Raw genomic sequence first — 21,671 nt, forward strand, 5'->3', positions numbered from 1 at the left:
TGTTCGTCGGCGGGAGGACGTGCGGCGCTGCGTTGCCCCTCCCTCCGCAGCGCCAGGTCTCGGCGGAGCCAGGGAGCTGAGCCGGCGTTTTGGCCGAGTGAAGGCAGCCGCAGCACACCACGGAGCCTGACTAGTGATTCTGTCGCTATCGCTGTCGCCGCCGCCTTGCGCGCCGTGATTCGCGACCCCAGAGTCCGACTCCTTTTGGCCTGACCCGCGCGCCCCTCGCCCGGCCCGGGCGGCGCGACGGGAGGATGAGCGGCGGGCGGCGAAAGGAAGAGCCGCCTCAGCCGCAGCTGGCCAACGGGGCCCTCAAAGTCTCTGTCTGGAGCAAGGTGCTGCGGAGCGACGCGGCCTGGGAGGACAAGGTGCGGTGGGACCTGGCGAGGGCGCAGGTTCGAGGAGCCGGTTGGGACTCGGGGACGAATGGACAGGCCCGAGCCTGCCCCTGCCGGGTCCAGGCGCGGCGGAGTGTTTGGCGTGTGTTGGGTCGGGGCGGGGAGTGGGCGGCGTGGTGGTGGCACTAAGGTGTCGGGGCGAACTTGGCGGGCCCGGGCCTGACAGCCGGGCTCGGGGCTCACCGAGGAGTGAAACCGACTGGGTCACGCGGGAAGCAGCGAGGAGGGGGCACAGCAGTTGCCACCCGCGGGCAGGGCGTGTGCCTGAACGGCGAGAGTGAGCTGAATTCGACCTCCGCCTTTTGCTCCCAGTAGGATCTTCAGTAAGTGACTTGTCTTCTCCGAATTAATTACTTAATACGGTCGTTAGTATGAACAGTAACGGTAACAGTTTTCTACCAAAGACTTTGTGCCAGGTGCTCTCTCCACGCATTGTTTCACTCAGTTCTCAGAACAGCTCTGAAGTGGGGTACCGTGGTGCAGGAAAGCCTTTAGCACGTGATGAGGCTTACTGAAGGTGAGCTGCCATTGCTTTTAATTAGAGCAATTGCTCTAATTTCTAAATACCAAATGCCTTAATAACTGCGAGAAGGGAGATTGAAACCACCTCTTGGAGGTGAGTGAGAGAGGGAGGGAGAGGGGGAAACCACCAAATGTGTGTTGAGAGACTATTGGGGCTTCAAGATTTTTACACTGGTCACACACTTTCAGAAGATCTGAGTGTAGGCACTCCCCAGCTCTGCCCCATGATCTGGAAGGGACCAACACAGCTCGATTCCAGTTGGCCTGAAAAGAATGTTATATTTGCAGTTTTTCCCTTGTTTTTCTGGACTGTTGAAGTGGGTTCTCCTTCCTGGAGCTCTTGGGTTGGGGAGAATGGGAGGTACTTCCTGAAGGTCCCCTTGTCCTGCCCCCAGCCCTGCCCAGCTCTTGCAAAACCTTTATGATCTGCTGTGTCATTTCTTTCTTCCTTCTTGTACAAGGACTGGTTTCTGCCATCTGGGGCAGGTTGGAAACCTGAGTCTTCAGCGTCCTTGTATGAAAATCAGATATGCTGGCACCTGCCTTCAGCACTTTTGTTTCTAATTCCTTTCTTCTTTGTTGCTTAAAATTCATTGTGCAGGAAGATGGTGCTGAGAAGGTTAAAAGTCAGCCCTTCTGCCTATGGATAGTATGCCTAGGTCTCTCTTCTGAGGGTCAGTGTTCTGTGGCCAGTAGCACAGTTACTTTCACAGCCGTTTCATCACAAGCCATTTCATTTTTTTTTTTTTAAGATTTTATTTATTTATTTGACAGAGATCACAAGTAGGCAGAGAGGCAGGCAGAGAGAGAGAGGAGGAAGCAGGCTCCCTGCTGAGCAGAGAGCCCGATGCGGGACCCGATCCCAGGACCCTGAGATCATGACCTGAGCCGAAGGCAGCGGCTTAACCCACTGAGCCACCCAGGCACCCCAGCCATTTCATTTTTGAAGCTTCTAAAAAAAGTAAATAATTTTCCTAGAATTTTTACTTAGCACAAAGGCCCAAAAGTCATCACTTAAGAGAAATATATCCTTTTTTTTTTCCTTTTAAACCATGTTTTATTATAAGAAGAAGTGGAGATCAGGAAACTACGTACCATTGCTCTTGGAGACATTTCTATGGAAAATGTGTTTATAGCAGCAAGCTTTTTTATTTCTCACCTATTACAGAGGCTTTCTTTCATGTGGCATCCACTGCAGATAATGCATGCATTCTTTCTTTCTACAGGATGAGTTTTTAGATGTGATCTACTGGTTCCGACAGATCATTGCTGTGGTCCTAGGTGTTATTTGGGGAGTGTTACCATTGCGAGGTTTCTTGGGAATAGCTGGGTAAGTCTTGGGTATGTTCCATTTTCTTGTATCAGTTCTTTTCACATAGAGATTTTGTTTCCTTTTTATGGAAAGGGCCATTACTAAGTTGGAGGAATACACACACACATTTTAAGATGACTTGGGGAGGGGGGAGGAGATGACTTTGTATGGGTGAGAGAGCAAAGTGACGAAAGCAGAAAAGTAGCCCCACAGTGGCACTCCTGGCTTAGCATTTCTCAGTTCAGCAGGCCTGGGAGCATCTTAGTTTAGACATGTTATTTTTCCAGAGACTGGACTGGGCCAGTCCATTCATTTATGGATCCAAAGTGATCTCATGTAAGAGGCTACTGCACTGCCTGTTGGTAGCGGCCATCTAGTTTTCTGACATGACCTTTGTACCAATGGAAATTTGCAAAGTAGAAGAACTTCTGTACTTGATGACCTTATATAGGCACTGTGCTGGATGTCTTGGAACTTGGCTTTGACAGAAGTTATTTCAGATCCCTACTTTTTAAAAGCAGTGAAAAAGTAGGAGGTTGCACCCTCACTTTTTACTGTGTTTCCATGGCCGGTGGCAGCACAGTTGACACCTACCCCTGGTCTTGGCTCAGCTTGTTAACAAGCGACTGAAAGTGATGAGTCCACATGCCCACCAGAGTGAATTAAAACAATGTGTAGGAGTAGTCTCAAGATAGGAATTGTGGGTAAGCTACAGTGGGAAATGGACAGGCAAGCTTGTGAACTTTTCTTTTTTTTCCACACCCGGAATATAAACTATGATCCTTAACCATGGAATATCACATTGGTTGTTTTAGGGGTGATCACATCTCTTATTCCCTCACCATAGGGTGAAAAGGGTGAAACAGATTTCAAATCCCTTATTTTCTCGGAAGATAATCCAAAAGGCATATGTCATCTCCTCTTCTAACTAAAAAGGTTTTTAATTTATGATACTGAGCAAAGCATTTGTCCAAGGAAGGAGTTTGAGTTTGTTATGCTTTGCCTGACTTTGGCGGAGTGGACACGTGATGAGTTCTGAGTGATGGTGAGGAGACCAAAGACCTGGGGTTCATAGGTCTTCCCCTGTTGGAGGAGGTATATAGATAACTCTTCAGAATGTTGGTCATCCCGTTTGAGCTTTCTGTGAAAGAAAAGGCCTACAAGCAAAGGGGGAAGGCAGTCTGAAGACAAGAGGGAATCCCTCTTCTTCCCAAGACCACTTTTCTAGGAGAGAGTAACACGGCTTCAGACCCCTTGCTCCCATCTCATCTTGCAGGATTCCTAAGAGATTTCTCTGAAGTCACCCAATCTAGGAATAATATAGCAAAGACCCGAGTTAGTTTATTATCCTTGCCACTGTGGCAGATGAGTTAAGCTATTTAGAGATCTCTTTTTACTTTTAACTGTAGAACGGATTCAAGTTCCAGCTCTGCCACTTTCAAGCTACATAATTTTGGGCTCACCTCTCTGAGCTTTCATTCTCTCATCACTGGAAAGGGAAGGACACTAAAAGTGTCCTCCTCCTAAGATTGATGTGTGAACTAAATGTGATAACCCAAGTAAATTCCTAAATGTAGTGCTTAGTACATCATATGCACTCCATAAATGGTTCACTGCAGTCATATGATTAGCTTTACAAAGAGAGCTAAAAATGGCTATTGAAAAAAAGAAAAACAGGAGGGCTGCCTGAGTGGCTCAGTCCTTAAGCGTCTGCCTTCGGCTCAGGTCATGATCCCAGGGTCCTGGGATCAAGTCCCACATCAGGCTCCCTACTCAGCAGGGAAGTCTGCTTCTCCCTCTACCTGCTGTTCCCCCTGCTTTTTCTCTCTCTCTCCCTCTGACAAAATCTTTTTTAAAAAGGAAAACAAAACAAAACGGTAAAGGAGGTGTTTGGGAATGAATTTGCCTTGGAATGGCTCCCCATAGTACCATTTTCTCAGGACTGCCTGTTTCTTGGGGTTTAGTCCCAGGCTGTCCTGCCAGAGCCAGTTTCTCTCACTCCAAACAAATCCTATCCCTCCTTTGGTTGGCACCTTTCCCCTTGCTCTTGGAAAAGGCCCAAGGACATTTATTTTTCCACACACACTCCCTCTCCTCCATCTGTCTGACCCAGTTGCCTGGGCTTAGGGCAAGACTGCTTTGGTGCTCATTTCTGGTGACCCTCTCCTCCCTGCTTTCTGCCTTAACTGCCCTCTCTCTGGGCTCCACCTTGGCTTCTCTTCATTCTGGTGTGGCGATAGTCAGGGCATATTAAGGTAAAACCATTTTCTCTGTTCTCATTATTTATACCGTGAGAACTGAGTGGTGGTTCTGTTCTGCAGAAGTTTTGCATCTTCCCGTCTTGCCTCTCTGTCTCTCATAGAGCCTGGCACCACGATTAATAGGTGTTCAGTGAATGCTTGTTAAAATATTTTAAAACCCACCGATCCTTGAAAGCACGGTCATACCTTACTGTTATCAGTGTAGCCTCCCAGCCCTGAAATCAGAGTATTTGTTAGAGGTTCATTATTTTGTTAAAATTCTGATTGGAATTTTTATGATAGAGTTAAAAATGGATTGGAGAGTCTTTTTACGTTTTTTTTTTCCCCAACCCCAATCCAGCACATTCATTTCTTTGTCTACACATCTGTGTAGTTCTCTCCCTCATTTATAATATAGGATTTATGCCCATCCTTAAAGCTCTTTTTGAGCTCCAGTCCTTTCCTGAGCCCTCCCATTTGACCACCAAACATTTAAATGCCTGTGTTTTTGTGACCCTTAGAACGCAGGGGCTGTGTTGGCTCTTTTCTCTCTGTCATCCCATATCTCCTCTTTCTTTATACTTCCCGATCTCTTATCACTTAGCAACCACTTTTATAGCCAGAGACTCTAAATGAGTCTCAGCCCTTCTCCATCCCTAGCTTACTAGCTGAGTCCCAGAGTGACATTTCTGAGTCCTGCTAGTAGTCTTTGTCTGGAACCACTAACAGCCTGTCCAGAATGAAACTCCACAGGGCACCTGGGTGGCTCACTCGGGTGAGCCCCCAGCTCTGGATTTCAGCTCAGGTTGTGATCTCAGGGTCATGGGATTGAGCCCTGCACTGGGCTCTGCACTCAGCAAGGAGTCTCCTTGAGGATTCTCTCTCCCTCTCCTGCCCTTCCCTGCGCCCCACCCCCCCTCACACATGCATGTACGCTCTTTCTCTAAAATAAATAAGCCAGTCTTTCAAAAACAAAACAAAATGAAACTCCTGACAGAGAGAGGCAGCCAGATTGGCTGAGTCCCCAGATCTCTGGCAGAAGATAAGGATGTGGCCACAACATGGCCAAGCCAAGGACTGGATTTTGTGCGAAATCCAAGAAAAACCTTCTGTTCTTCCTGACTCCCTGCCTGTTAACTGAAACCATTATACTCCCAGGCCTTTAGGCTTGAAGCCTTTGGGTTTCTTGCCTCTCCATTCAGCCATTTTCCCAGTCCCTGTCCTCAAGCTTTATTTCTGCTCATGTCCTAAAACATGGTACAAGTATAAACCAGTCTCCCAGCTCCTGTTCTCCCAACTCATGAGAAAGCCCATATTCTAACTACTCACAAAGTAGACTTCTGGGTGCCTGGCAGGCGCAGCCAGTAGAGCATGTGAATCTTGATCTCAGGGTTGGGGGTTCGAGCCCCTGATGGGTGTGGAGACTACTTAAAATCTTTAAAATGAAAATGAAAAAACTGGACTTCTGACATATGTATAGTCTGTCTCATGCTCAAACAGCCCCAGGGTCTGCCCCCTAATACTGATACTCTTCAACAGCATTGTACGGCCCTGCCCCATACCAGCCCACACTTCGTCCATTAGGAGGAACCAGTTCTTTGCATTTTTCCACCCCAGCCTTCAGGAGCAGTGTGACCTAAGACATACAGTCCCCCAATAGATTAGATCCTGTGACTTGGAAGATCATAAAGTGTTGATCTGTTCATAAAAATTACCTTTACATGGTGACTATATGAAGAGATAAGTAGATCAGGATGATAATGTTATACCTCACTGCATTCTAAATGCTTTATTAGTTAAATAATACAAGATGGGGAATCAGAGACCTTCCTGAAGGTGCTCACAAACCTTTGGTTTCAGTTCCCTGCTCACTGCTCACTCTGTTTTTGGCCTCCTCCTAACCAATAGCTGAGGGACAGCAGTGTTCACCATTGCATCAGGTGCGTAGCCAACAGTGCATATCCAGACACTGTCTCCCAGTGGGAATGGACGCAGGAGCTGCTTTAGTGTGCTTGCTCATTCCACTAGGCCAGGAAGCAGCAGCCTAACATGTATCTGTCCCGTGGCCACCCCACCCCAGCGGGAGCTTCTTGGAGGCCCATGTCTGGTACTAGTCCTATTTGGGATGGTTCAGCTACCATGCTGTCTTACTGTGAGAGGGCCTGGAGAAGTTTTATGTGCTTTTAAATTTAAAATTTTTTTTGCTGGGCATCTAAAAAAAAGTTGCTCTTTATGTCTCTAGCTCAGCCACTGGGCAGTTCCATTGAGGGTCTAGGTCCGTGTATTTTTTTCACTTGCCCCCATAATACAACTACTTAACTGCAACCGTGATTGTCTTGGTAAGACGGGACTGTGGTCGTGGGAGTTTTGAGTCTTCTGAGCTCATAGTTTGTGTTCTGTGCTTGTCTTCCCTCCAGATTCTGCCTGATCAATGCAGGAGTCCTGTATCTCTACTTCAGCAACTACCTACAGATAGATGAGGAAGAATATGGTGGCACATGGGAGCTCACAAAAGAGGGCTTTATGACCTCTTTTGCCTTGTTCATGGTATGTATAGCTGATAGTTACAATAGTAAATCCTCTTGTTTCTCCAGCGGAACACACTGATTGGGTTACACTGTGTGATCGGGATACCATTTTTGAAAAAGCATAAACAACCATTACCTGGTCAGTAGATAAATAAGATGTTGTATAGCCATGTGGTATTCAACCGTAAAGAGGAATAAAGTACTGGTAGGGATTACAACTTTGAATTTTTAAAACATTATGCTTAGTGAAAGAAGCTAGACACAAAAACACGTTACATGATTCCATTTACATGTAAAATGTCCAGAATAGGCAAATCCACACAGAAAGTCGATTAGTGGTTGCCAGTGGCTGGGGGGGGTGGGTGTGTGGGTGTGAGGAAATGGGAAGAAACTGAAGATGATGCAAATGTCCCAGAATCAGTTAGGCTGTGAATATACTAAAAACTCTGCATTGTGTGTGTGTGTGTATATATTTATTTATTGTATACTTTAAAAGGTGAACTTTATGAAATGTGAATTATATCTCAAAAGTTAATTTTTTAAAAATTGTAGACCCTAGCCCAAATCAGTAAAATCAAAATCTCTGGGTGAGGGTGCCTGGGCATACATACTAAAGGTCCCAGGAGATTGCAATGAATAGCCAGTTTTGAGAACCTCTGCTTTGTCTGAGGTGAAGCTGACAAGCCGACAGGATATGTTGGTGGTTTCTTTTCCACATTTGTTGTTAATCCTGATACTTTACCCATATCATTTCCACATCTATAACTCTACCCCCGAGTGCTGCAGTCACTATTTGGTTGAGAGGGAAGCTTGTCTGTGGTCCCTTTGGGAGCACTGGTGGGTAACCCTGGGCTCTGTTAGATACAGCTTGATTTCAGTGAAATTGTTTAGGCCTCCAGTCCAGTTGCACTGAATAGCCCTTGGAAGCCCACTGTGCATACATTGTTTGACACATTTCTTTTGTGGAATAGGGGCCTGTGTTGACCCAGGTGATCTATGACCATTGCTTGTCTTCTCTCTAGGTTATCTGGATCATTTTTTACACTGCCATCCACTATGACTGATGGTTACAGACCCCACCTGCTCTCTGTCCGGTCCAAAGGACCGTCATAGTTACAGCACAGAAACATGATTGTAGGGACACCCCAGCCACATGGAAACTGGAAGACCTGTGTTTCCTGGACCGAGAATCAGTGTGTTGGGCATCAGTGTTTTCTGCAAGGGTTGTGATCTGAAACTTTTTAAAGAACCAACTGCCTTTTGGAGAAGCATTTCTGAATTGTCCCTCACCAACCATTTCTTCTTGGATATCATCATGAAACACCTGTTTGCTGATGGGAGCTGTCTTTTAATTGGATGCACCTCTGGATCCGGATGAAACATTAAATTGTCTTCCTCACTTCTCCATCAGGTGTACAGTTTTTAAACTATCAGTGGCATTTCAAGTTTTCTGAAAACATTGTGGCCGTATGTGCGTGGTCATTAGCACAGTATAAGCATCATCTAATAACAGTTTCCATTGTAGAATGTTTTCGGGTACTTGAATAAATCAAATCTTTAATTGAAAATCTGTTGATGATACCTGTTAAAGCTTTTCCCACCTCACCTCTAGCCTCAGACCCCTGCCCTCCAACCTCATCCTTCACCTCCTCTCCCTGCTCCTGTAGCAGCTCCAGCTAGGCCTCTCTTTCCTTAATGGGCAGCAGAGAAATCAAGGGCTAGAGTTGGTGTAGGCTGTGGCCTTGGTTTTGTGGAGAGAAGCTTAGTGACTTCTGATGCCCCACCTGGTGCTGAGATGTGACTGACCTCACTGCAGTGGGCTAGACCCAGAAGGTGCCATTTTGTGTTTGGCCACAAGGTGGCAGGGCCACTGTAGCCAGGAAAGCTTAGGCAGGTTCACATGATAAGCCACAAAATGAAATAGAGATCTTGGAGCTATGACTGTCCAGAGAAGAGGCCTGATGGGGCTGTTTGAGAACCTGGACTGTCAGGGGTCCCCTTTGCTCTGAGGTCCAGGTAGAGGCTGGACATCCTGGGTTCTGTTGCTGTGGGAAGACATCCATCCCATCGGCTTTCCTGTCCCTTCTAGCTATAGTCCTACCTTCTGAAGTATGGTATTCTGAGTGAGACTTGTAAATTTTCTTTAAATGATTTTTTTTCTTCTTGATACGAATGGTGGCTTCTACCTAGTGGGTGGAGCTGTGGGGTGTGTTGAAGGGGATTCAGTAGGCAGGGGAGAAAGATGGAAATCCCAACTCAGGTCAAACTGGGTCAAACCCCAGAGGTTTAGTCTCTTTGGAGCCCTGTCCCTGTTCTCAGCTGATCTGTACTTGAATTAGAGGTTGCAGGTGGATTTGTGACACTGGGAGGGGGTTAAATGACTTCTTAGGGCCGAAAGAGGAAGGAGCACAGAATGCAAGTGGGACCCTGAATTTGCCTCTAGAGTGCTCAAGGTGAGCTGAGCTGGGGATCTAGGTGTTGCAGCGTTGGATTCCCTTTTGGCCTCTGTTTTGGGCCATGGCATCATCCAAGGAGCTGTCATCAGTTAGGCTGATGTAAGAGCTGATGGCCTCCCGGAGCCCCTCACTGAGGAGAGGGGACTCCCCTAGGGTAGGTGCTTCAGAGAACAGGAGGGAGCTGTGGAGAGGGAAAGAGAGTTGGGTCAAGGAGCCTCATCCTGCACCCTGCTCTCACCACACAGTTCAAGTTCATACTCCCAGTGGCTCCCCATTCTCTCAGCCAAAACCCCAGCTTGACATTTCCATTCAGGACTGGTGCTTTCTGTTCTACCCCATCTTGTCTGACACTTCCATCCTGGCCATCTTTGGCATCTAGGCATGCCCTCTATCCACTTCCTCTTTCTCCTTCCTGCCAGTCCCTGTACAGTCCTGCTGAGCCTGGCTTGGTCTCTTATGAGATCAGTCAGTACTCACAAGCTTGCCAGTGCCCCCGAAGGTGACAGGCTTATTTGGGTTTGTGGGTTCCCAGGTTGGGTCCTTCTATCTCCTTTGTTCTGCCTTCATGTTCCAGGGGTCCCCTTACCTGTCCAGCTCTTTCCAATTGAGTGGCACGCTCTGCACAGTCACAGGTGGGGGTATGGACTTGCCAGGCTGTGGGCCAGCCCTCCGCAGGGCACAGGGTTCCTTGAGGAGGCAGCAGATACCATCCGCCAACTCTGAATAAAGATCCAGACCTTGACATGGCTGACTCCAGCCCTACTTTGCTCCCTAACAACCCCCACCCTCACCCTGACAGCTTTCCGCTTTTGGCATGTGGAGGCATGTTCAAAAAAGAATGACAGGGCCGCCTGGCTCGTTCAGTCAATAGAGACTCATCTTAGGGTCATGAGTTCAGGGCTCCGGTGTAGAGATTACATTTTTTTAAAAAAGTGATGGGACACGAGCCTCAAGCTGTTGATCTAGGGGCTGAGATACAATCAGATCATTCTAGGCTAAGTTTTGAAGATTGAATTGGCTGTGGTTTTGGGTAGGTTGATGGTACTCTTTGAGAATACCTGGTTAGGAAAGTGCTTTGGTTAGGAAAGTGCTTTGGGAAGAAGAAAGCTAGAGAATACTTCATCTCTATGTGTTCTGTCCGTATCTACTGCACAGACCCACCCTCTAGAAAACCCCCGATCAGTTTTCCCAGGAGTGGGCTTTCCTCTCTGCCCCTTTGACACTGTCATCGTGGCTACATGCTCCAGTACCTATAACAGGACAAGCACCAGGAAATGCTGAGAGTCAACTAAATTGCACAACAGCAACAGCTCTGGGACTAGTTCCTGTGAAGAGAACTGTGCCTACCATTGAGGTCTTGGACTCAGAACCACAGTGTAGGTGAGGCACTGGCCCATGTCCACATGGGAGGACTTTATGGCTCTGTCAGGGCATGGGATGAAGACAGAGGTCCTGGCCTACGTTCTTGGCACATTGGTATGGAGATGGAGAGGTCCCTCTTCTGCCTGTCTGGATATTCTCCAGCAAGTGAAGTGTCTAAGAGTACAACTGTCTGCCCCCCACACCCCACGTCCCAGTCTAATGGAAGCAGGAAATGGCCATACCAGAATAGTGATCCACTAGGGCCTGGAGTGATGGGAAGGTGAGGCGCGGTGAGATGTACAGCCAGCCATTATCAAGGCGATGGATCCTGTAGTGTCTGATCCGGTCCCACGATGTAGGGCGGCTCAGGCGGACTGACAGGGAGTAACAGCCTGAGGAGGAAAGCGTATGGGGCAGGACTGAGGCCCTGCTGGGACCCACCCCCAACCCAAGTTGGGAGAAGAAAGACATGAGATGGTCACCAGGCCCAGACAGAAGGGAAGCCGATAGGGGAAGGATGAAGACTTGCTCTCTTGGCCATAAGTGCCCACACATTCTTAATTGATAGGACTTTTGTGAGGATGAAATGAGATCATTCACACAGTACGCAGGACAGGGCTGGGCACAGTTTATGTGAATATTAAATGGTGGCTATTATAGACTCAAGTGGCCAGAAGTGTTAGAATGTGAAAACTTGTCAGTAGATCAGCAAGGATGTGCTGAAGTTGAGGAACTCTTACTGTGCTGATGTTAAGATAAATAATTACCAGCCACTTTGGAAAGAGTTATCATTAACTAATTAAACATGCACCTCACAACCAGCAGTTTCATCCCAGCATGTTACCTTAGAAATACAAGAGCGAGAATATTCCAAGCAGCTTTGTTTGGAAAAGTCCGAAACTACAAACAGCCTGTATGCCTGCCTCAGAACAGTAATACTGTAGACCAGGATAAGTTAATAACCACTACACACATAAGCATAGAAAAATCTTAAAAATGCACAGAAATAGCAAGTCAGAGAAGTAGATATTCAGCATGACTCCAAAGTTCAAATTGGATTTTAAAAAGCAAGGCCCAAATATCTGATAAACACACTTTGAATAATAAAACAGGCTAAAAGTAAAAAGATGGAAAAAGGGGCACCTGGGTGGCTCAGTGGGTTAAAGCCTCTGCCTTCAGCTCAGGTCATGATCCCAGGGTCCTGGGATCAAGCCCCACATCGGGATCTCAGGGAGCCTGCTTCCCCCTCTTTCTCTCTGCCTGCCTCTCTGCCTACTTGTGATCTCTATCTGTCAAATAAATAAATAAAAATCTTAAAAAAAAAAAAAGATGGGAAAAGATGTATCATGAAACAATCATAGGAAAGCTGGAGTAGTTAAATTAATAGCACGGTAAGGCAAAGTAAGGGGCGCCTGGGTGGCTCAGTCATTAAGCATTTGTTTTCAGCTCAGGTCATGATCCCAGGGTCCTGGGATCAAGCCCAGGCTTCGCATCATTGGACTCCCTGCTCAGCAGGAAGCCTGTTTCCTCTCCCACTCACCCTACTTGTGTTCCCTCTCGCTCTCTGCCAAATAAACAAAATCTTTTTAAAAAATTTTTTTAATCAGGCAAAGTAAAATGCAAGACCAAGAGTATTAACAGAGATAAGATGGATATATATATATATATTAAAAATCTTGAATTTGTATGCACTCAATTACATACAAATGCAGAGATTCAAAATATATGAAGCAAAACTGACAGAACTAACAGAAGAAATAGATATCCATGATTATAATTGAAAATTTCAACACTCCTCTCTCAGTACTTGATGGGACTAAAAATCATTACGGATATAGAAGACTTGAACAATACGATCAACCAATTTTACTTCATTAACATAGAACATGGGACCAACAACAGTACACATTTTCTTTTAGGTGTACATGGAATATTCAAGATAGACTATAGACTGGACCACAAACACAGAAATTTGAAAGGATTAAAATCAATAGTTATATTCTTGGGGTACCTGGGGGGCAGTCAGTTAAGTGTCTTTTTTTTTTTTTATTAAGATTTTATTTATTTGACAGAGACACAGCTAGAGAGGGAATATAAGCAGGAGGAGTGGGAGAGGGAAAAGCAGGCTTCCCGCCAAGCAGGGCATCCCATGTGGGGCTCAATGCCAGGACCCTGGGAACATGTCCTGAGCTGAAGGCAGATGCTTAATGACTGAGCCACCCAGGCGCCCCAAGTGTCTGACTCTTGATTTCTTTCAGCACAGGTCATGATCTCAGGGTTGTAAGATACAACCCCGCATCAGGCTCAGCGCCTAGCAGAGTCCACTTCTCTACCTCTCCCTTTGCCCCTCCCTGCGCACTGCCTCTCTCTCTCTCTAATAAATAAATAAATATTTTAAAGAAAAAAGTTATGGAGGCACCTGGATATCTCAGTCAGTTGAGTGCCTTCAGTTCAGGTCATGATCACGGAGTTCTGGGATCAAGCCCCAAATTGGGCTCCCTGCTTGGCAGTGAATCTGCTTCTTCCTCTCCTTCTGCCCCTGCTCCTTCTCTCCCTCAAATAAATGAAATCTTAAAAGAAATAGTTATATTATTTGACCACAACAGAATTAATAAATTAATAGCAAAATATCTGGAAAATCCCCAAATACATAGGAATAACCCAGAAATCGAAGAATAAATCACAAGAAAAATTAGGAAATATATTTGACTTTTTTAAAAAAAGATTTTATTTATTTGACAGATCACAAGTAGGCAGAGAGAGAGAGAGGAGGAAGCAGGCTCCCCGTTCAGCAGAGAGCCCGATGCGGGGCTCGATCCCAAGACCCCGGGACCATGACCTGAGCCAAAGGCAGAGGCCTTAACCCACTGAGCCACCCAGGCGCCCCTTGACTTTTTTTTTTTTTTTTTTAAGTAAACTCTACACCCAGCATGAGGCTTGAATTCAGTACTCTGACATCAAGAGCCACATGCTCTACCAACTGAGCCAGCCAGGCACACTTTTAAAAAAAGATTTATTTGGTTTAGGGGCACACTTTTTAAAAAAGATTTATTTGTTTTAGTAGTTTAGTGTCTGCCTTTGGCTTAGGCCATGTTCCCAGGGTCCTGGGGTTGAGCCCCACATCAGGCTCCCTGCTCAGCAGGAAGCCTGCTTTCTCCCTCTCCCACTCCTTCTGCTTGTGTTCCCTCCCTCATGGTGTCTCTGTCAAATAAATAAACAAAATCTTAAAAAAAAAAAAAAAAGATTTATTTTAGAGAGGGAGGCAGGAGGGCAGAGGGAGAGAAAGAAAGAATCTCAAGCAAACTCCCTGACGAGCATGAAACACAATGTGGGACTTGATCTCATGACCCTGACATCATGACCTGAGCTGAAACCAAGGGTCAAATGGTCAACCAACAGCCACCTAGGCATCCCTGGGCATCCCTTTTTATTAACAGTCATTTTTTAAGAAATATATATATTTTCAGGGGTACCTGGATGGCTCAGTCGTTAAGTGTCGGCCTTCGGCTGCTCAGGTTGTGGTCCCAGGGTCCTGGGATCGAGCCCCACATTGGGTTCCTTGCTCGGCAGGAAGCCTGCTTCTCCCTCTCCCACTAACCCCTGCTTGTGTTCCCCTTCTTGCTGTCTCTCTCTGTCAAATAAATAAATGAAATCTTAAATAAATAAATATTTTAAAAAGTTTATGTAAAATTGTGTTTTTGTCTTCTTTAAATTTTTTTTAAAGATTTTATTTACTTGAGAAAGAGAGCACGAGTGGGGGAGGAGGGGCAGAGGGAGAGGGAGAAGCAGACTCCCTGCTGAGCAGGGAGCCCAGTGTGGGACTTGATCCCAGGACCCTGGGATCATGACTTGAGCCAAAGGCAGACACTTAACCAACAGAGTTACCCTGAAACCCCTCATTAAATGTTTGATAGAACTAACTAGCAAAGCAATCTGGACCCAGGGTCTTCTTTGCAGGAAGTTTTAAAATTATGAATTCTATTTAGGTAATAGATATAGGGCTATTCAAATTTATATTTTTTATATCAGTTTTGGTGATTTCTGTCTTTTAAGGAATTTGTCCATTTCATCCAAGTTGTAGAATTTACTGGAATAAAGTTGCTTATAATATGCCCTTATTATTCATTTAATGTGTGTAGGATCTGTAGTGATGTCCCTCTTCATTCCTGATATTGGTAATATATTGTTTTTTTCTTAATTAGTTTTGTTTAGTCACCCAGGCATCCCAAGATTTATCATTTTTTTAAAGTAATCTCTGTGCCCAACACGGGGCTCGAATTCATTACCCTGAGATCAAGAGTCACATGCTCTACAAACTGAGCCAGCCAAGCAGCCATGAGGTTTATCAATTTTATCAATCTTTTGGGATAACTGACTTTTCTCTATTTTTTTTAGATTTTATTTATTTATTTATTTATTTATTTATTTATTTATTTGACAGAGATTGAAAGATCATAAGCAAGGAGAGAGGTAGGCAGAAGGAGAGAAAGAAGCAGACTTCCTGCAGAGCAGAGAGCCCAACGCAGGGCTCGATCCCAGGACTTAGATCATGACCCAAGACAAAGGCAGACACCCAACCAACTGAACCACCCAGGCGCCCCTATTTTTTTTTTCCATTTATTTTTGCCTTAATCTTTATTTCATCCCTTCCATCCTTCCATCTAAATTTATTCTTCTCTTTCTAGCTTTTCTTTTTTAAGATTTTATTTATTTGTGACAGAGAGATGGTGAGAGAGGGAACACAAGCACAGGGGAGCTGGAGAGGGAGGAACAGGCTCCCCACTGAGCTGGGAGCCTAATACAGGGCTCGATCCCAGGCTGCTGGGATCGTGACCCAAGCCAGAGGCAGACACCTAAGAACTAAGCCACCCAGTTGGCCCTCTTTCTAGCTTCTTCTTCTTTTTTTAATTTAAAGATTTTATTTATTTATTTGACAGACAGAGATCACAAGTAGGCAGAGAGGCAGGCAGAGAGAGAGGAGGAAGTAGGCTCCCCGCCAAGCAGAGAGCCCGATGCGAGGCTCCATCCCAGGACCCTGGGATCATAACCTGAGCCGAAGGCAGAGGCTTTAACCCACTGAGCCACCCAGGCGCCCCTCTTTCTAGCTTCTTAAGATAGAAACTTTATTTTATAAAGTTTCTTTTATTCTTTCTTTCTTTTCTTGAAATGTAAGCATTTAAAGCTACAAATGGGGGCTCCTGGCTGGCTCAGTCAGTAGTCCCATCGTGAGTTCAAACTCCACATTGGTCATAGAGATTACTTTAAAAGAATAATTAAGTAAAGCTACAAATGTAACTTTATTGATTTAGCTGAGCTCACACATTTTTGTATTTTCATTGTTTAACTAAAAATATTTTCTAAAGGGAATACTGGGGCCCCTTAGACATTCTCTAACACTGGGACATACTCAGTAGGGAGTCTGCTTCTCCCTCTCCCTTGGCCACTCTCCCTGCTTATGCTCTCTCACTCTCTCTCTGTCAAATAAATAAAATATATTTTTTAAGATTTTATTTATTTATTTGACAGAGACAGTACAAACAGGAGGAGCAACAAGAAGAGGGAGAGGCAAGCTCCCCACTGAGCAGGGCTCTGGACGCAGGGCTCGATCCCAGAACCCTGGGACCATGACCCAAGCAGAAGGCAGATGCTTAATGGACTGAGCCACCCAGGTGCCCCCAAATAAATAAAATCTTAAAAAGAGGGCGCCTGGGTGGCTCAGTTGGTTGGACGACTGCCTTCAGCTCAGGTCATGATCCTGGAGTCCCGGGATCGAGTCCCACATCGGGCTCCCAGCTCCATGGGAAGTCTGCTTCTCCCTCTGGCCTTCTCCTTGCACATGTTCTCTCTCACTGTCTCTCTCTCAAATAAATAAATAAAATCTTTAAAAAATAATAATAATAAAAAAAATGTGTATTTAAAATCTTAAAAAGAAAAAAGGAACATCAAAAAAGGGGGGCACCTGGGTGGCTCAGTGGGTTGAGCCTCTGCCTTCGGCTCGGGTCATGATCTCAGGGTCCTGGGATGAAGCCCTGCATCAGGCTCTTTGCTCAGCGGGGAGCCTGCTTCCCTTCCTCTCTCTCTGCCTGCCTCTCTGCCTACTTGTGATCTCTGTCTGTCAAATAAATAAATAAAATCTTAAAAAAAAAAAGGAACATTCACTATATAAATACAATAAAGGAGGAAAAACCATGATCACCTGAAGAAATGTAGAAAAATCATTTGACAAAATTCAACACTCATCCTGATAAAAAAAAACAACCACAAAACTACAAATAGAAGGTTGAATAGTTTCCTATTGCTGCTATAACAAATTACAACAAATTCAGTGTCTCAAAATAACATGAATCTATTATCTTATCATTCTGGAGATCATAAAACTGAAATGGATTTCACTGAACTAAAATCAAGGTGTCAGCAAGCTTGTGTTTCTTCTGTGAGCCCTTGAGGATAATCCATTTTTTGCTTTTCCAATTCCTAGAAGCCACCTACATCCCTTAGCTCATGGCCCTTTCTCCATCTTTAAAGCCAACAGCATAACGTTCATCTCAATCTCTTTCGAACTCTGATCTTCCTGCCTCTCTCTTATAAAGACCCTTGGGATTTCATTGGGCTCATCCGAATAATTTGTGACAATCCCCCCATCTCAGCATCCTCAACTTAGTCACATCTACAAACTCCCTTTTGCAATGAAAGGTAATATATTCACCAGTTCCAGAGATTAGGACCAAGACATCTTGGGGTTGGGGGGATATTATTCTGCCTACCACAGAAGACTACTTTCAACCTGACATAGAGTATCTGTGAAGCATCTATAGTTAATATCTAATATAGTTAATAATATCATACTTAATAAGAAAGACTGAATTTTTCCTCCCAACATTGGGAACAAAGAACAAGAACATTCTAACCCCTTTATTCATTGTACTAGAGGTCCTAGTACAATAAGGCAAGAAAAGAGATTAAAGGCATATAGGTTGGAAAACAAGCAAATTGTATTTACAGATAATGTGATTACATATGTAGAAAGTCCTAAGTAATCTCTAAACACCTACTAGGATTAATAAGTAAATTTAGCAAGGCTATAGTATATAAAATCAATATACATTGGGAAGTTTGGAGTAGGATTCATGCTTCCTTTTCCTTGTTCTCTCCCTGACTCTGACGGCTCCTTGACTTTTGTACCTTTAAGAAGAATCTCTACTTGGGCCTGGGTAGCTCAGACAGTAGTAAAGTATATGAGTTTTGATCTCAGGGTTGTGAGTTTGACCCCCACCTTAGGTGTAGAGATTACTTAATTCAAAAAAAAAAGTCTTGGGGAGCCTGGGTGGCTCAGTGGGTTAAGCCTCTGCCTTCAGCTTAGGTCATGATCCTAGGGTCCTGGGATCGAGCCCCGCATCGGGCTCTCTGCTCAGCGGGGAGCCTGCTTCCTCCTCTCTCTCTCTCTGCCTGCCTCTCTGCCTACTTGTGATCTCTCTCCCTCTGTCAGATAAATAAAATCTTCAAAAAAAAAAAAAAGTTTCTTCTGGAGCTGAGCTGTGGCTCTGAAATAGCTCTGTGGTTGGGAAAGAGCTAATTTATCTGAAAATAAGCCCTGAAGGCCAAGCAAGCCAGCTGAACTAAGTGACTAAGTCCCCATATCCCCTGTGTGGTTCTACAGCCACCCCATGCTGCTCACTGTCTCCACAGTTGCTAAAACTGGGAAGGGCACCACACTGAGTAGCTAGCTGGTACGCTCAGGGATAACAAGTTCCATGAACCCCATGTGGGGTTGACAACCCCACTGTGGAGACAGGTCACCTACCAATGCCATCTGTGACCAGCCTTGGGCTGGTATCCTGAGTTCCTTCTCACTGCTCCATCCAGTCCCAAATACCTCCGCTCTCTCCCAGTGCCAGGACATCTCCACTTTAACTCAGACTCCCTGGGTTCAAATCCCACACACAACCACATGCTAGAACACCCCTGTTGCCCCATGCTTACTAGCTGTGTCTCCAGGCACATTATTTGACTTCTTGGATCTGTTTCTTCACTTGTAAAGGGAGATAACAATTCTCACCATGTCATCAGATCAGCACAAGGATTCAAGTGGTGAAGCAAGGGAAATATTTTAGGAACGTCTGGCATGCAGCAAACACCCAATAAACTGTATCAGGCCTATGGTCCTTTGCTCACACTGTTCCTTTCGTAGGGAAGACCCTTCCATCTGAGTAACCACCAGTCTTCCCTTCACAACTCAGTTCTGCTCAGCCTCCTTCTAGAAGACCTTCCCTGCAGGAGAGAAGGTCCAGCTCTTACTTGGCCAGGCAGCAGTGCTTCTGTGGCACCAAGAGTCCTGCTCTGCCATCGCCTGTCCCTCAGCCCTATCCCTCACCCCAGAACACACACAACCAACTGTGAGCCTCCTGAAGGATGGTTCTGATGTATCCTTCCTCCATCTGCCCATCTCAGAAAACAGCAGTGCTGTGCATCTATCACTAAGCTCTCATCCTCACAGTGAGTCAGGCTCACTGCTTCCCTTCTCTCCCAGCTCACATACCGCCCGACAGCAAACCCTACTGGCTATATTCAGAATATATCCAGAACCCGACCACTCTCACTCGACAGAACCTGCAACAATGTCCCAAGTGGCTTCCGGTTTCCTCCTCATTACCCCAACCCCAAATCCTCTCTTTGAAGCTGTGGAGGGATCAGTTCATGTCACTCCCCTGCTGAGAACCAAAGTCCCCAGCCCAACCTGACTCCCAGCGACCTCGATTGCTGACTCCCAGCACACCTGTCCCTGCTGAGGATGCATCTATTGCAGGCCTTTGTACACTTGCACATGTCCCGTGACCCTGCCCCTCTTAGGCAGCTTTCTTGTTTCCATGTGGCACTTACCATGATCAGACACCTCCTTATTTATGTGTTCGCTGTCCATTTTGCCAGCTGGTTTGTGGACAAGGATTTTGCTTTTTATATCGTTGAATCCCCACTGCTTACAACAATAGTAGGCACAGAGTCACCACACAAGAGCCATTTGTTGAATGAATGAATGAGTGAATGAGTGAGTGAATCTCTGGGATAAATGCCGGACAGAGCCGTGATTACAAGCAGTTTGGGGGAATGTTTTACTATTTGCACGCCTCTCCTGTCTGTGAACATGTGGTATTGGAGAAAGTCTTCCCCAGATCTTCATCCTCTCCCCTCCCCCATTGTATTTTCATGCATTCATTCACTCATTCATTATTCAGTATACATCCCTTGAGCACTGGCTACACGCCCTGCACAAGGCCTGACAGACATAATTAGATCTTTGTACTCTGGGAAGGAAGTGCGGTCCTGACCGTACTTCCCACACTGGAATTTTCCTTTATGGTCCCCATTTCAAATATTTAGCTCTTGTGCTCTTAAACCACATACCCCAGTTTTTTTGTTTTTGTTTTTTCTTTTAAGAACTAAGTTTACAGTAGTTACAAAAGTGGTCTGAGAGCAAAGGGTGGCAAATAGCCTGGGGAAATACATCGAAATGGGTCATGAAGGGTGAGTGTGAGTTCAAGTGGAAGAATGGAGGATAGGTCTTTCCAAGATTGAGGGAGGAGTGTGTGCAAGGAAGCAGCAGTGGAAAGAAGAAGAAGGTTTATTCACAGAACGTTCTGGTGGGCAGTGAGCCAGAAGAGAGGCTCCGGGAAGGAATGGTAGGAGCTGTGGCTGGGTACAGGGGTTGGAGGGAGACACACTGGGGAAAAGGCAGAGAAGGTACAATGTCCTGGATTCCAGAAAGTTCCAGTTCCATAGCCTATGTCTCATCTTGGCCTGCAGGGACCTCTGGGGCGAGGTACCATGTTTCCCCTGCTGTTCTAATGATGATACCAGGAGGTGGGATAGGGTCCACAGTGGTATGAAGGACTGATTGGAAGCTGTGTGTGGGAGATGGGCCTAGAGGACCCTCCTGACCTTTCTCTGCTAAGGCCTCTGAGAAGTTGATAGCCTTGGACTTTCCACCGTCTGCAGCCTGAGGACAAGAGCCATGACTTAACAGGCCTGACTCAGAAGAAATGTTCAACAAGTGCTTCCAAGATGACATAATGGACAGAAGTGGCTCAGTGGGTTAAGCCTCTGTTCTGTAGGAGAGGGAAGCATGGCCTGATCATCAGTCTTTCTTAAAGCACCCACCAAAGAACAGAGACGCAGTAGGACAGCAGGGAGGTGAGGGGTAATGCTGTGGGGACTTGGCCTTGCTGCTGACCTTTGGAGCAATCCTATGATCTCCACAAAGTCGTCAGTGTCCCTTCACAGACCAAGGTTTGGGGCCTGATACAGGCTCTGCCATGACTTCCCCCAGGCTTAGGACATAAATAGATATGCCAGAGGGACCCTAGGGAAGATAGAGAGGTCTTCCCCTCCCTGGCAACTCTGAGTAGGCTTCTTGGGAGCTCACAGGCCCCAGGCCTTCCTCCTCAGTCTACACACAGACTCAAATTCCCCAGCAGAATTCCCTTCCCAGAGGTATATTTGGACACTGGTGAAAAGAAAAGGTGATTCTTTTTTTTTTTTTTTTTTTAAAGATTTTATTTATTTATTTGACAGAGAGAGATCACAAGTAGGCAGAGAGAGAGAGGAGGAAGCAGGCTCCCTGCTGAGCAGAGAGCCCGATGCGGGACTCGATCCCAGGACCCTGAGATCATGACCTGAGCCAAAGGCAGCGGCTTAACCCACTGAGCCACCCAGGCGCCCCAAGAAAAGGTGATTCTGAATGCATTCACTCAATCACTAATTAATTAGTATTACATACAACAAGATGCATTATGTAACTGTAAAAAAAAAAAAAAATGTCTCTTACTACTTAATTCTGGTTTCCCTAGAATGGAACTGTG

At 45.7% G+C, this 21,671-nt stretch overlaps 2 protein-coding genes across 3 annotated transcripts in view; one reads left to right on the plus strand and one right to left on the minus strand.

Annotated features, from left to right (window-relative positions):
• Window positions 1–10: 10 nt before the first annotated feature.
• RAB5IF (RAB5 interacting factor) lies at window positions 11–8,568 on the plus strand. Its single transcript, XM_004746492.3, has 4 exons — window positions 11–368; window positions 2,147–2,250; window positions 6,890–7,019; window positions 8,023–8,568. The coding sequence occupies exons 1-4, from the start codon at window positions 255–257 to the stop codon at window positions 8,062–8,064; spliced, it is 390 nt and encodes a 129-aa protein (XP_004746549.1). The 5' UTR covers window positions 11–254; the 3' UTR covers window positions 8,065–8,568.
• Window positions 8,233–21,671, minus strand: part of SLA2 (Src like adaptor 2) — a 29,773-nt gene continuing 16,334 nt past the window's right edge. Inside the window, exons 6-8 of one of the 2 annotated variants that reach the window (XM_004746493.3) lie at window positions 11,061–11,210; window positions 10,043–10,175; window positions 8,233–9,637 (exon numbers count right to left, since the gene is read on the minus strand). In XM_004746493.3, coding sequence (XP_004746550.1) covers window positions 9,472–9,637; window positions 10,043–10,175; window positions 11,061–11,210 — 449 coding nt within the window. In that variant the 3' untranslated portion in view covers window positions 8,233–9,471. The remainder of the gene's footprint in view (window positions 9,638–10,042; window positions 10,176–11,060; window positions 11,211–21,671) is intronic. The other variant, XM_004746495.3, reaches the window with a different exon arrangement.

The sequence above is a fragment of the Mustela putorius genome, unplaced genomic scaffold, assembly GCF_011764305.1.
Source record: "Mustela putorius furo isolate JIRA1106 unplaced genomic scaffold, ASM1176430v1.1 tig00000743_pilon_pilon_pilon, whole genome shotgun sequence".
Taxonomy (NCBI): domain Eukaryota; kingdom Metazoa; phylum Chordata; class Mammalia; order Carnivora; family Mustelidae; genus Mustela; species Mustela putorius.

What these genes read in the sequence shown, in the direction of transcription:
- RAB5IF (XM_004746492.3), top strand. Translation starts at nt 255, where the DNA reads ATGAGCGGCGGGCGGCGAAAGGAAGAGCCGCCTCAGCCGCAGCTGGCC. An exon ending in ACGCGGCCTGGGAGGACAAG is followed by an intron (nt 369 to 2,146) that starts GTGCGGTGGGAC and finishes TTCTTTCTACAG; the next exon opens with GATGAGTTTTTAGATGTGAT. An exon ending in GGTTTCTTGGGAATAGCTGG is followed by an intron (nt 2,251 to 6,889) that starts GTAAGTCTTGGG and finishes TCTTCCCTCCAG; the next exon opens with ATTCTGCCTGATCAATGCAG.